This window comes from Cynocephalus volans, chromosome 3 (genome assembly GCF_027409185.1).
Source record: "Cynocephalus volans isolate mCynVol1 chromosome 3, mCynVol1.pri, whole genome shotgun sequence".
In the NCBI taxonomy this organism is placed as follows: domain Eukaryota; kingdom Metazoa; phylum Chordata; class Mammalia; order Dermoptera; family Cynocephalidae; genus Cynocephalus; species Cynocephalus volans.
In genome coordinates, this window is record NC_084462.1 from 68487088 (window position 1) to 68500517 (window position 13430).

The 13430-nt window shown below is 45.1% G+C and overlaps 1 protein-coding gene across 1 annotated transcript in view; it reads right to left on the reverse strand.

Moving 5' to 3' along the window:
• THSD4 (thrombospondin type 1 domain containing 4) overlaps positions 1–13430 on the reverse strand; it is a 195605-nt gene that overhangs the window by 23152 nt on the left and 159023 nt on the right. Inside the window, exons 4-8 of the mRNA XM_063089730.1 lie at positions 12330–12426; positions 8856–9131; positions 2461–2590; positions 1293–1497; positions 604–777 (exon numbers count right to left, since the gene is read on the reverse strand). Of these exons, the coding sequence (XP_062945800.1) occupies positions 604–777; positions 1293–1497; positions 2461–2590; positions 8856–9131; positions 12330–12426 (882 nt within the window). The remainder of the gene's footprint in view (positions 1–603; positions 778–1292; positions 1498–2460; positions 2591–8855; positions 9132–12329; positions 12427–13430) is intronic.

The window sequence follows — 13430 nt, forward strand, 5'->3', positions numbered from 1 at the left end:
TTTCTTTCTGGATAACACTCCCCACTAACATGGAGTACTACAGGGATGAGAGGAATGAAATTAACAGGCATCTTAATTACAACACGGACGGAGAGAAAACCTGTGCGAACACTGGCAGCACTACTGTAGACCCTTGTATATGCCTTTGAGGTATTCTTTGACACCTGACACCTGGGACCCCAGGGGAGGCCAGGCTTCTGGGGAGGAGAACAGCGTGTACAATGCTTTGAGTCAGTAAGACGCAGGACAGGGACTGCTATGTGCTGAGTGCCTATTATAAGCCAGGCACTCACCAGACCTGGGAAAGGTGTGATGTAATTATTCACTTTATTCAGTATTTCCCTATTTAACGATCACGTGGAGTGCTAAGGAGAATGAGGCTCATTTCTTCACACCCGCTCCTCGATCTGGGAGCCCCTCAGTCCTCATAGGAGGGTAGAAGCCTACAGGGATCCATCTCCGGGCCTTTTTTCCACAGTCAGAGGCCAGCCGGGGGATTCTGAGCTAGGGACTGGGGTCGCTGTGGGGTGGGCACTGGTGGCGCACAGCTGCTGCCCACCAGCCCTGCAGACCTCAGCCCGCCCTCCCCCCGCCACTGCTCACCCTTTCACTCCACTCGGTGAGGAACCAGCTCTTGGCACAGGGCCCCATGTCGCAGTTCTCGATGTCATTCGGCCGGAGCTTCATGTTGCATTCCTCATCGTCAACCACGTCCCCGAGGTTGCTCACACACTTCACGTCGCGGGTCCTCTGTCCCACACCGCAGGGCACTGAGCACTAAAACACAGCAGCTTCCATCAGCGGAACGGGCAGCTTTAGCTCCGAGGACTGTCCTTTGTTCCCGGCCCGCTGTGTTGCCGGGTCACCTGCAATGCATGTAACCACCTGGGGGAGGACGTGAGCCCCAGAACACGTTGCAACCCTTTTCTCTAAACCTTCTCAGACGTCTTGTCTACTGTATCCCCCTGGGCCTCACTTTCTCATCTATAAAATGGGAGAGCAGGACTGGAAGGAGTTGGCTCTACCAGCGGTTGCCAAACTTCACTCCACCATGACACATGAAACAGATGGGGTCTGCCTGCTCACCCCATTCAGGGGTCCCATGGCTCACCCCTAAAGCCGGCTGTGGGTGATGCACACCAGCCTCAACTCTATCGAGTTCCTGGTACATCCTATGGTTTGCAAAAACAGCGGTTCAGACTCTTTGGGATGGATCCCCACCTGGGGAACTCAGGGTTATCCATCTCTGATGGGAGAGGGAATTCCAGAGCAGGCTGCCCCGTCCCACGTACCGAGGTCCAGTCGGAACGGATCTGCCACTCGCTGCAGATCTTGAGCTGGCAGGTGCTGGTGGTCTCAGGCTTTTCCAGGTGCTGGCAGCGGTAGGGCTGCACCGTTAGGCTGCGGTTGGCGTACACCTGGCGGCACAGAACCTGGCGGTGCTGCATGCCCAGGCCACAGGTTTTGCTACACTCAGACCACTCCCCGATGTCCCAGCTAGCTCGGGAAAGACAGCACGAGAGAGACAGATAACTTCAGTTTTAGGAGGCAGGGAACATGGATCCAAGCCAATTTACACAGAGTTATCAGAATCATTATGGGTGACTCTCTTACTAGACCATTGCTTAAAAGTTTGCCTAAGGGTCCTCTGACTCTTTAAAGGAAGGTAACTTTGTTCAACATGCTATTTCCCACTGACTAAGGCCCAGATTCTTTAAAAAATTACAGAAAACTCAGAAGATCCAAATGATTTTTATCTAGTAAAAAAAGAAACAAAACTTCAAAAGTTAGTTTTATTACCCTGTAGAACATTAAGCTACTTGGGAACTAAGAAATCTAATTCCAGTGTTCTTTTATTTGTCATTAACTATTTTCCTATCAGTTTCGCATACTCCGTTATCCTGCTCCATTATTACTTGGTTAAATGAGACATTAGCGCATGCTCACTATGTATTTGAAGGAGAATTACATTTTTATTACTCTGAGAATTAGACTTTGACTCTTTTGGGGCCTCTTCTCTCTGTTCTTCCAGAAGTGTCCTATTTATCATATAATAACCAGTCCAAGACCTCTCCCATGACATTTTTTCCTGACTTCTCCATACTGATGCTTTTATGACTTTCATTAGCCTCTCTTTGTCCACAGGTCACCTCCAACCCTGACTACACTGGATTCACATTATTTGCTTCCCCCTTTGTTTTCCATACCAGGCTAAAACTGAATTGCTCCAATTTTCCAAAGGGAGGGCTTCCTGGGAGTGTGCTGACTTGCTACGGGCCATCAGCTCCTGAATTCATCCTCAAAGACAGGTACACTTGCTAAACAGACTGCACAGTCCAAGACTTATGTTTCTAAATCAAATTTAGGCTGATTTAAAAATTAGGTTACATCCGCTACTAACAGCCTACGCTCAAGCAACCAGAAGACTGAGTAGGTGACCTAAACAGAGAGGCATCTTACAAGGCTGGGCAGGGGAAGAGGTTGCAGGGCTCCTCCTCGGGAGTTGGCTTCATGCTGGAGTCACAGTAGCTCTCAGGAACCTCTTCATGAGTGTTTCTGTGCACACAGCGAAAAATAGGATACTGCGATCCTGCAATGACAAAGAGAATGGCTGAAGGACAGTCCCACGCATGGTGGACATGTCAGATGCTGATGGAGACAGGGCACTGAAACAGTGAGGACTGTTCACACACACACACACACACACACACACACACACACACACACACACACACACTCCTCTTTTCCCTTCATAAGTTTACACACACCTGCCTCACAAGGGCTCTGCCAGGAACTGTGGGGGTGCAAAGAAGAGTCAGAAACAGTTCCTGCCCTCAAAGAGCTTATAATCTATTTGTGGACATGGTTTGTACGTGTTTAAGGCAGAGAAAAACAATTTTTATAACAGTTCAAGATAACAAAAGAGAGATCACTCAGCAAGGGAGTGATTATAAAATAACACGAACAGTAACTTTTCAAAGGTTCTCTGGAGGCATAAGAGAGAAAATGTCCTGGAGGGCCTAGCTAGGTCCTAGAGAAAGGGTTGGGCTTGGGTAGGTGTGTGCATGTATGTATTAGAGAAATGGGGCTGTCCAGGTCACTAAACTGTAATAAAAGTGACCGCTCAACAAACTGGCCTGCTATACCAGGTAGGTTTAAGAGACAGTTAGGTGGAAGCAGAGAAGTAAGAAGATTCAAGACAGGCTAGATGAGCAGCTGCCTTCCCGCTTTGTAAAGCATTTTACACATTCCTCTAATAAAGTACCGATCCAATGGTGTTTCAGTAATCAGAGGAAATGTCTGCTTCCATGAAACAGTGAGCTTCTCAGGGCCAGGACTAGTTCTTGCTCATCTCTGCAAATCCAGTACCTAGCAGAGGAGCAGGTGCTCAGTACAAGTTTGTTGAGTGAATATTTATCAGAGGTCAAATACTTGTTTTTATTACTGTGCTAAACTAATACTAACAGACTCAAGTTTTTTGTTTTAAATACACAGCCTCGTTTCATTGGCTTAATAAGGGTAAATCTACTTTGAATCAAAAGCGATAATTTGTTAAGTGGAATTTCTAGATCTCAATTGGGAAAAAAAGAAAAAAAAGCCAAGTCAATTCTGCCTTCTCTCTGCTGCTGCCTGGTGGCAGCACTGAAGCATTACTGATGGGCGTTTACAAAGTGAGAAATGTAACCCAGGGACTGGCCGTCTGAACCAGCCATCTGAAGATGCTTCTTCACAAATAACTGTCGACCCCACAGTCTAGGCCTGCACACAATTCCTGCTGGGAAGAACACTGTGATTTATTCTACAATTCTGTCTTATCTCTGTTGCTAATTGGCCAGGCATTTTCTGAAACTTCAACTTGTTGCAATTTTAACTGTACTGAGAAGGAAAACTTTTAACATAAGTTCTCAATATTTCATCAGCCAGGAAAGAGTTTCAATGATTCTTGGAGCCGACCTTGTATGACACACTGGGCAGAGGGTAGTTCTTGTAAGAAACTTGACAGTTTGTAAGGCAGTTTTGAATCTGAAACGATCATTTGTTTAAATTATTCTGGCAGGAAAAATGTATAATATAACTATAACTTGAGACCATTATTCAAAATAATGTTCCAATTTAGCATAATTATAAGCAGAGTAAAAAGCAGTACTGATTGCAAAATTAATGGGAAGCAAAAACTTTTGTGGTATTAAATTTTGTCCAGCTACATATCTCCTTCCATTAAATAGAAGAGATTTTTAATTAAATTCAACAAATATTAAGCACATTGTGCTGAGTTATAAAGATGAATAAGGCTGGGTTCACAGCTTGCACTGTACCCATTTTGGACTCAGCTGTTAAGGGATTAAATAAAGATCTTGTTTAGCCTATTCCTTTCCTTCCCTGTACACAGAGTCGGTTTAATTTTTCCACTTGTAAGTTTGAGAAGTGGAAAGTAAAAGTAGCTAACCCAACCACTTGGCACTCAAGTAAGGGGAAATATAATATTTTAGATATTTAAATGGATACAGGATACCATAGGAATGCTCTGTGCCTTGGAAAGATGGGTCCTGCTTGGGGTGGTTTGGCACGTGGCTGGCCTTCTCCCCCCCTTTTACTGCCCTTACATGTACTGTCCATGGCCCAGCTCCACACACATAAGCCAAGGAAATGAAGTCAGAGGATCTCTGTTTCTCTGGTGGTGACAAAATACCACATCTACAATTCTTGACTCCAGTGATTGCAACGGTTTCTTTCCTCAGTTTTAATATCTGCAGGAAGGGATGCTCTCACTCGAAACGGCACCTGGCCACCTCCCACGTTCAATTATTCCTCTAATTGCGAGCAAGCAAGAACAGGGCATGAGGTCAACTGCTGGTTGGGCTTCAGGCAGCAGGCAAAATCTGGGATCAGTTTGGTTGGCTTGTATGTGGGCATGTTGATCAGAATAGAAGTATGTTATGCTGGAGGAGGAACTGTACCATGGGTAATCAGGAGACAATAAACGGGTAAGTCAGTGAGTTCAGGGGATAGTGTGGAGGTCAGTGAGACGTTATGGAGAGAGAAACAAAAGAAGGAGAGAAAAAAATGAATTAACTCTAGACTTGGAACTCCAGGAATCAATTGAGCCAAGCCAAGAGTTTGACAGAGTTCTGGGCAATGACCATGTTGAGTGTGGGCCACTCTTAGACGCCTGGCAACAAGGTCCCTCCCTGAGATGACAATATCACGATGCCGAAAGCATTTACAGAGAGGGAAAGTGAGCGGCACAGAAATGTGTGGTGTGGTTAGCTAGACCGGGAAGGACTGGAGAAGAGCTTGGCAGAGGGACTGTAAGTGGGCAAACTATGCGATCTCAAGGGGAATGGACTTGAGTTGGCAGCACAGGCTTGGACCTTCTTGGTCATAGCATACGTGTCACTACTGTTGATGACCGTGAGATGAGCTACTTGCTTAGCACATCCACATCGCCTCCCCCGCCCTGCACGTCTGATGCCATCCCTGCCTGTGAGTAGAGACGGGGCACCCACGGGCTGCTGCAAGGGAGCTAGGATTACCAAAGAAGGGAGGCTATGGGAATAATTCATCTCTGTTTTTGTTTTATTTCCAAGGCACCTCTTCCGTATCTCTTTGTCCTGAGAACCAGTGCTGTCTACCAGGATAAAGAAGAGGATGGATGTGTGATAGCGGACATTCTGAGTGGCAGATGCCACATGTGTCTGTATATGCACATGTGGGTGTATACAGGCTAAATATTTTAAATGTATACTATGGATGCTGAATCTCATACCTCACAATCCAGTAAGAGTCTCTGTGTGTGTATCTACAATGCAAAGGAGAAATGTTATCTTAAAAGACTAAGCAAAATCATAAGAAATTCTAGAGAAAAAGATTGTTCAGTTTTGAACATTTAAATCCATATTCTTTATACCACTGATAGAACATGGTTAAAGGCAATAATTGACTTGTATATCTAGGATATAATGAAGATGTGAAAACTACCTTAGTATCTTTTCCAATAGCCCATATCTTCCGCATTTGAAATGTGGTGATGACATATTCATTTATTCAAGAATCATTGGAAGAGTGCCTACTTTATGATATCAAGAGCAGAGGTTGCAAAGTGTACAAATACTCATGGAGGCAGTCAAGCCAAACAGGACTGGGACAGAAATGTGTCTTCAACTGCTGTACGGCCCCCAGGAAGAAGTGCCTACCTGGGCCTTGCAGAATCAGGAAGGCTTCACAGCGGAGGTGGTATCTGAGCTTGGAGTGTGAGCAGGAGTTTGCCGGCCAGATACCAGAGAATAGTGAGGGAGGGAGATTTTTTACCACAGTGTGGAGCCCACAGCCTGGGCTGGGTTGGGGGGCAAAATAACCACAACCTTTGCATATAGGGGTCTCACCACCATGTCTGGTACACAACAGGCAGAGACTTGTTGTACGGCTGCCTGGATGAGTAAGTGGCGCCTGTGCAGTGAGCACAGGACTGTGTGAGAGGTGTGAAGGACGAGTTGGCAAAGCACACATGCTTCTGTCCTCATTTTGTCCACAATGCAGTGCCTTGTGATCTCTGGACAGGGTGGAAGAAAATCTTCCACACATGCCACCCTTGATATAAAACTACACAATGACAACTTTCACCCTTTTTACAATTTTCACTCTTTTTACAACTTTCCCTGCTTTCACCTAGTTCTGAGTGTAGCTGGTTCCTTTAATGGGCATCACACCACTACCTAAATGGTATGATACTTCAGTAATAATACGTTTTGATCTTGGGTTCCTATATTAATTATATTACATACTGCTTACCTCTATAACTTCATGGACAGATTCTCACTAAAATGATTTTGGCTTTAATGCAGAATTATTTCTAGTTTTCTGCCTCTGTCAAGACACATTTTACAGGCATTTAATTTTCCCTCACAAAGCTTACATAAGAAGTTGGTCCAATGATTCTCTGGTCCACATTCTTTGCATGTGTATTAAGTATGAGCACAATAAAATTTGCACAATAAAGCCTCTGTAAACCAACAGACCAGTTACCAAGTCATTATGGAATGTGCAGAGGCTCTAGGCAGCTCCAGCTTCCCAAGAGCCAAAGACCTAAGTTCTGCTCTCAAAAGCCACTAAAGCCAATGCTTTTATGAAAACGATAAAAGCTTTAGAAATTGTGGGAGATTTTTCCACAAAAAAACTTTTGCTAATTTTGTCAAAGTTACCAAATTTTGAACTCTCAGATATAAGTTTCTCGAAGAAAAAAGCCCTCCAAAACCCCAGAAACAACCCCAAACTAGTACTCTGGGAGTATCACACATTTTCCCAATTTGCAGAGAGTCCTGGGAGATACAGCATTTCTGTTTCTATAGTAACCTCCCCTCAAAGAACAGATGTTTTAGGGGAACAATTAGGACTCTACTACAAACAGGAGGCTATTATCATATACATGAAGGAAATTATAACTACACAGTTCACAGATGGATCCTTGCAATGAGGATCTAAGTCACCTTAAAATCGCAGCACCAACCCACGTACACCAACGCAGAACTTCAGATAAGGGGTTTCTGAACACTACATTCCACATTGATCTTAACGTGGGAGTTTTCTAGGAAACAGGCCCCTGTGTCCACTTCACAGCCAGATGTAACCCCTTTACACACAGCCGTGCTTTGCTTTGAGCCTGTCAAAACTCTGCTTTAAATTTCACCTAAACACCCTTCTCCCAAATCTACCACTCTCTTTTCTTTTGTCTGAAGACATGCCCCATGCTTGCTCTGGTGTATGGCCTATCTTGTTACAAGGAGTCGATAAACTTGACTTTGTCAGGCTACAGGTTTGTCCCTGGTGGTCCTAGGTGCTTGGGTTAAGATAATGGATGAATCCAGGATTAAGGTTTTACCGGGAGAGAATACAAAGGACTTGTGTCGGTGAGTGTCAAAGCTAGCTAACCAACACTCCAAGCTCCAAAAGTATGTTTTTTCTGAAATCCTTAGACTTGACAATGAGTTTCAACTGGCATTTGTGTAGGTCTTCCACAACCTTTACTTGGACATCAACATTTAGCCCTTGAAGTATGTGAGTGTATTCTGTGATTATTAATGAACATGTGTGTGCAGGAAAGGGTTCACTCAGCAGGCCTGGGTTGCTCAAACCCTGCACATCCAAAGAAAGGCCTGTCTTCATGACTGGCCCTTGACCAACTCCTGGGAGATAACCTCTAATCCCTTGGAATATCCTTCCTGATAAGAATGTTTTTCTATCCTTGAGGTCCTAGGCCATGCTGTATTGATCTGACAAGATAGTTTATGCTAACAATGTGATTTATACTGAATTCATGTTTTGTATGTCTGAGGCCTTGGGCTGTGTTGTATCAGTTTGACCACGAGGGTGCTAAAGGCTGAGTAGCTAGTGTCAGTCACGTGGGAGCTGCATGCCTATGTGACTGACCCCAGTAAAAACCCTGGGTACCAAAGCTCAGGTGAGTGTTTCTGGTTGGCAGTACTTGACACGCATTGTCACACGTCATTGTTGGGAGAATTGACTGTATCCCTGTCTGACTCTGCTGAGAGTGGATACCTGGAAGCTGGCATCTGGTCTCTCCTGGACTTTGCTCATGTGCCTTTTCCCTTTGCTGATTCTGATCTGTATCCTTTTATTGCAATAGATTGTAATCAGGATCACAACAGCTTTTCTGAGTCTTGTAAATCCTTCTAGAGGATCACTGAGCCTGAGGATGGTACCCCAACACAATGTGTCACACTAATGAGCCGTCTCACAGCCGTCTCATGGAGGCGAGTGTTGTCATGTCCCCTGGGCCCTTCCACACATTTCTCGATTGGGGCTCTGCAGGGACCCTCCTGTCCTGCACACAGGCTCACCTTTCCCACAGGTTGTGGAGCACTCTGTTGTCCCCAGCTGCTTCCAATTATGATCCCGGCTTCGCCTTGGGGGCTGTGGTGCTGGTGGCACCAAACTGTCCGGTCGATGGGAAGAAAATCTATCTGGATGCCTGACCGGGAAGGTCTGCGCAGACTCTGAGGTGAATATTTCAGGTGCCTCACTATGAACGTCTTCCTTCTCCTCATGTCTCTCTTTCCCTTCTCTGTCCTCCTGGCTCCTATCTTCTGTCACCAGCTGGCCATTGAAGGGTTCCCCTAGGAGAGGCAAGTGCACACACATACAGAAGCAAGATCAGTTTGGACACTGAGTTGAAAGAGGAAATTGCTTCAGCGTTAGAGATTATGTAGCATAAGATCATTTCTAATTCACAGCACATAAATTTAAAATAAGCAGACACTAATTTCCCTAATATCCAAAACATTACTAAAAATCCATAAGAAAAGGATGAATATCCCAGTAGGAAAGTAGGCAAAGACCATGGAGAGGCAGTTCACATTAAAAAAAAAAATACGAACAGCCAAAGGTAATACAAAAATTCTCAATTTCATTCATAATTAAATAACTACATATGAAATGAACAACAAAATCTCTGTTTACCTAACGATAAGGATTAGACAGTTTGGAAATCCTTAAATCAGTAAACCCCTTGTTGAAGGTGCAGAAAAACACACTTTCATATACTGGATGAGCCTGCAAATAGACGCAAATTTTTGAAGGGCAATTTGACACTGTCTACCCAAATTAAAAAGCACATATCCTTTGACTTAGTGATTCAATTTCTAGGACATTTGTCATACAAATATTCTCATTCTTTTACATAAAGCTGTAATACAAGAATTGTCACTAAAGCATTATTTAAAACAGCAAAACAGTAGAAGAGATTTAAATGTTTGCTACTGATATGGGTTAAAATACATTATGCTGTAACTATAAATGGAACACTACCAGTATGTCATTTTTGAAAAGAATGCAGAAAATATATGTTCTGGCCTGGAGATATGACTCTGATATGCCATTTGGTGAAAGAACAAGGCATAACACACACACACACGTGCACAGATGTGGCAGGTCACTTTCTGAGATATTAATTTGTGTTTTGTTCTCTTTGTTCCTTCTCCTGCAGTCCAGAAGAGTAGCCAAGCCTTTAGTTTTTTTGCAGAGGAAAAAGCGAAAGCTGCATGACGTGGTAGCTCTCCCCACAGGGCAAGCCTAGGCTCTCAGTAAGGGTACGGCCTGGAGGGGCCAACTGAGAGAGAGAGAGAGAGAGAGAGAGAGAGAGAGAGAGAGAGAGAGACAGAGAGAGAGAGAGAGAGAGAGAGACAGAGAGAAAATGTTTCCAAGGCAGAGCAGAGGTAGGAGTCTGAGGTTTTGGGCTTCTGAGCATCATGAACCCTTGAGTGTGCCAGGCTAACTGCAATACTTCATGGTTTAAACTATATTATATGTAAATTAGGCCAACAGAATCAAGACCAGGCATATTGATATAAATGAGACTGTCCAAGATACTACCATACAAAAACATTTTTTTCATCTTTTCAGTACCTTGCATGTGCTGGGCACTGCACTGGGATGGACACCTAATTTATTCAGTCTCCCCTCTCACTCCCCAAAACACCACCTTTGAATGTAGTTTTTTTTTTTTCTCTTTATTTTGTAGACTGGGAATGTGTTCAGGGAAGTTACTGACTTGCCTGAGGGTGCACAGCATGAACGTGCCAGGGCTGTGTTCAAACTCTGGCCTCCTGACTCTGCTGACATGGGCATGAAGCCTGGTTTATAACCCCTCCTCACCAACATTTTACAATTGACCCCTTCTGGGCCTGCCTTGTCCTAGGCAGCTGATCCCAAGACCCCCATGCTACCCATTAGGGCTGTTATCAATCATCATCATCACCCTGTTTGATTTCAAACAGTCTGTCCAATTGTCCCTATATATCAGCAGCAGACCCCAGTAATCCCAATATTTTGCTATCTACACTTGGTTTCTCAGACTGCGTATTGCTCCTGGAAATGTCATAAAAATTCCCTGCTGAGCTCAGTGTGCTGACTAGGAGTTTGGACAACATAACACTCCATGTGCTGGGCACACACCAGGCTGTTGTCTCTAGGCAGCCAGGTGGCTCCTCCCCAACCTGTGACAATCAGATAAACTGGTTATCCAAGAGAAGGGTAGACAAGCCAGATCTGGCATCCGTCCCCTCCCTTTCTAGGACAGGCATTGGACCAGGTAACCTCTAGGCAGTACATCAAGACAGGGTCTAGTCACACTGGCTGGCCTGAGGTCACTGCCCAGGTGTGGGACCTGAACAAGTAACAATCTCCCTGAGCTCCCATTTCTTTATGAGTCTGATAACAGTACCCCCCATCTGTGCAGTGTTGTGAGAATTCAATGACTTAATCTATGTACGGTGCTCAGCACAGTGTCTGGCACACAGCGAGGAGTCAGTGCATGTGAGCTACTATTATTAATATGTCTGCGGACCTTCCTGCTCTAAAGAAGGAAAAGATGGTCTCCATTTGGGTGGTGGGCTCCACCATCATCTGGTGGGGAAATATCTGCAGAGCCAAAGAACCGTTCCGTACCCAGCACCAGTGGAAGCTGCCTGCTCCGTCTAGAAGCGGAGCCTACTGGAAAGACCCCAGGTGGACTGTTAGATGTGAACTAGTTATTCTTTTCTCATGGATCAACAGAAAAGGCATATAGTAAACAGATAACGGCCCCGCAAAGATGTCCATGTCCTAATCCCTGGAACCTAGGAATATGTTACCTTATATTGGGCAAAAGGGACTTTGCACATGTGATTAAATTAAGGGTTTTGAGATGGAGAGATTATCCTGGATTATGTAGGGTGGGCCCAATGTCATCTCCAGAGTCCTTATAAAGGAAGGAGAGAAGAGGCTGAGACATGATGATGGAAGAGGCCAGAAGCAGACGGAGATTTGCAGACGCTGCCTCGCTGGCTGTGAAGATGGGGGACGCACCAGGAACCATGGAAGGCGGGTGGTCTCTAGAAGCTGAAAACGGCCAGGAAATGGTTCTCTGCTAGGGCTTCTGGAGAGAGTGTGGCCCTGCTGATACCCTGGTTTTGGCCTAGTGAAACCCATTTCAGACTTCTAACGTCCAGACTGTAAGATAGCAAATTTGTATTGTTTTAAGCCATCAAATTTGAAGTAACTTGCTACAGCAGCAACAGGAAACTGATAGAAGGAATGTGGAACTGGCAGACCCAGCATGTTCACTTCACTTTTGAATCTAGTGAATGAAACAGTCTTATCAGTGAAGGCTCAGACAAGTGGTGAAACATGCTCTGATATCAAGGTCCTGACTTTCAAATACATTTCCATAGGTTTTCTCCGCGTTGATCGAGAGACAGAGGGCAGATGCACAAGTAGAGAGAGAGGGCTTTGTGAGGAAATGACCTACAGTGCTTGGCAGCAAAACAGGGACTTACCTGGTCTCCTGTGAGGTGGCACCTGAGGACTGATGGCATTAGTCCCCATGATGACATACTCGTAGTGGACTCCTGGGTTAGGCTGTTGGTGTATCATCTGACAACACAAAAGTCAATGTTACTGCACGTGGCATGCATCACACCCCTCCTCCTGCTGCTGTGGGTTCAGTGGTATAAGTGGAACTACCTGTAAATGAGTGGTTGATTCACATGCAGTACTATTAGTGAGCCTGTGGAAGATCAAAGGAAGTTATTTCCAGATGGCTTTTCATCAATTGCTTTCAAAAAATGAAGAACTTAGTCTTCGAGAGCATCAGAAGAAAACTAGACTAAGAGTTGATAAAGTGTGAATTCCAATAGCAAGACAGGGGCAATGGTAGCAGGACTTTGCTGTGGGCTCCTGCCCATCCGACACCACGGATTGCATTAGATTTTGCTTAGTGCTCCCAAAATGTCCCGAATAGATAAATAGGTTTGCACTGCAGGAGAACCTGTTTGAACACTAGGTGGCAAGACAGTCACCCAAACAAGGACCAGACCTTGGCAGAACCAGCTGGGAATCCTTTGGTGTCCTTCAAAGTCCTCTACCTGCCCGCCATGCTGGTTCAAGGTCTGCCCCAGTCCTCTCCCTCGTTAGCTGCCTGGGTCCCACCCCATCTCATCCATGCAAAACCCCAGAACCACAGAGATGGGGTCAGGAAAACAAGGTATAAGGGAAGTAAGAATCCCAGGGTCATGTTCTCTCAGGAACCGAGGACAAAAACAGGACAGTCAGCAGGAAGCTACACAGGAGTGTGGAAGTCAGCAGCTGAACACTGCCCGGGACAGAAACCAGTACAACAGATGAGCAAGGCCCAGCAGAACAACTCCCTCCCTACTGGCTTTGGAGCACAAAGTCCTTCATGCCCCTGGCTTTCGTGGTGGGAAGCAGGGTGGTGGGCTAAAAACAGCAGTCGACAAGAATCTACAGTGTGAATATGTGCAAAGCCAGGAGACACTGTCACATTTTGCTATTTCTGTCTCTACTGCTTTATAAAGTAGCTCTCCTGCTATGAGTTGTGTAACGGAGAGCAAGTCCCTCAGTCCCACAGATTTTGATTT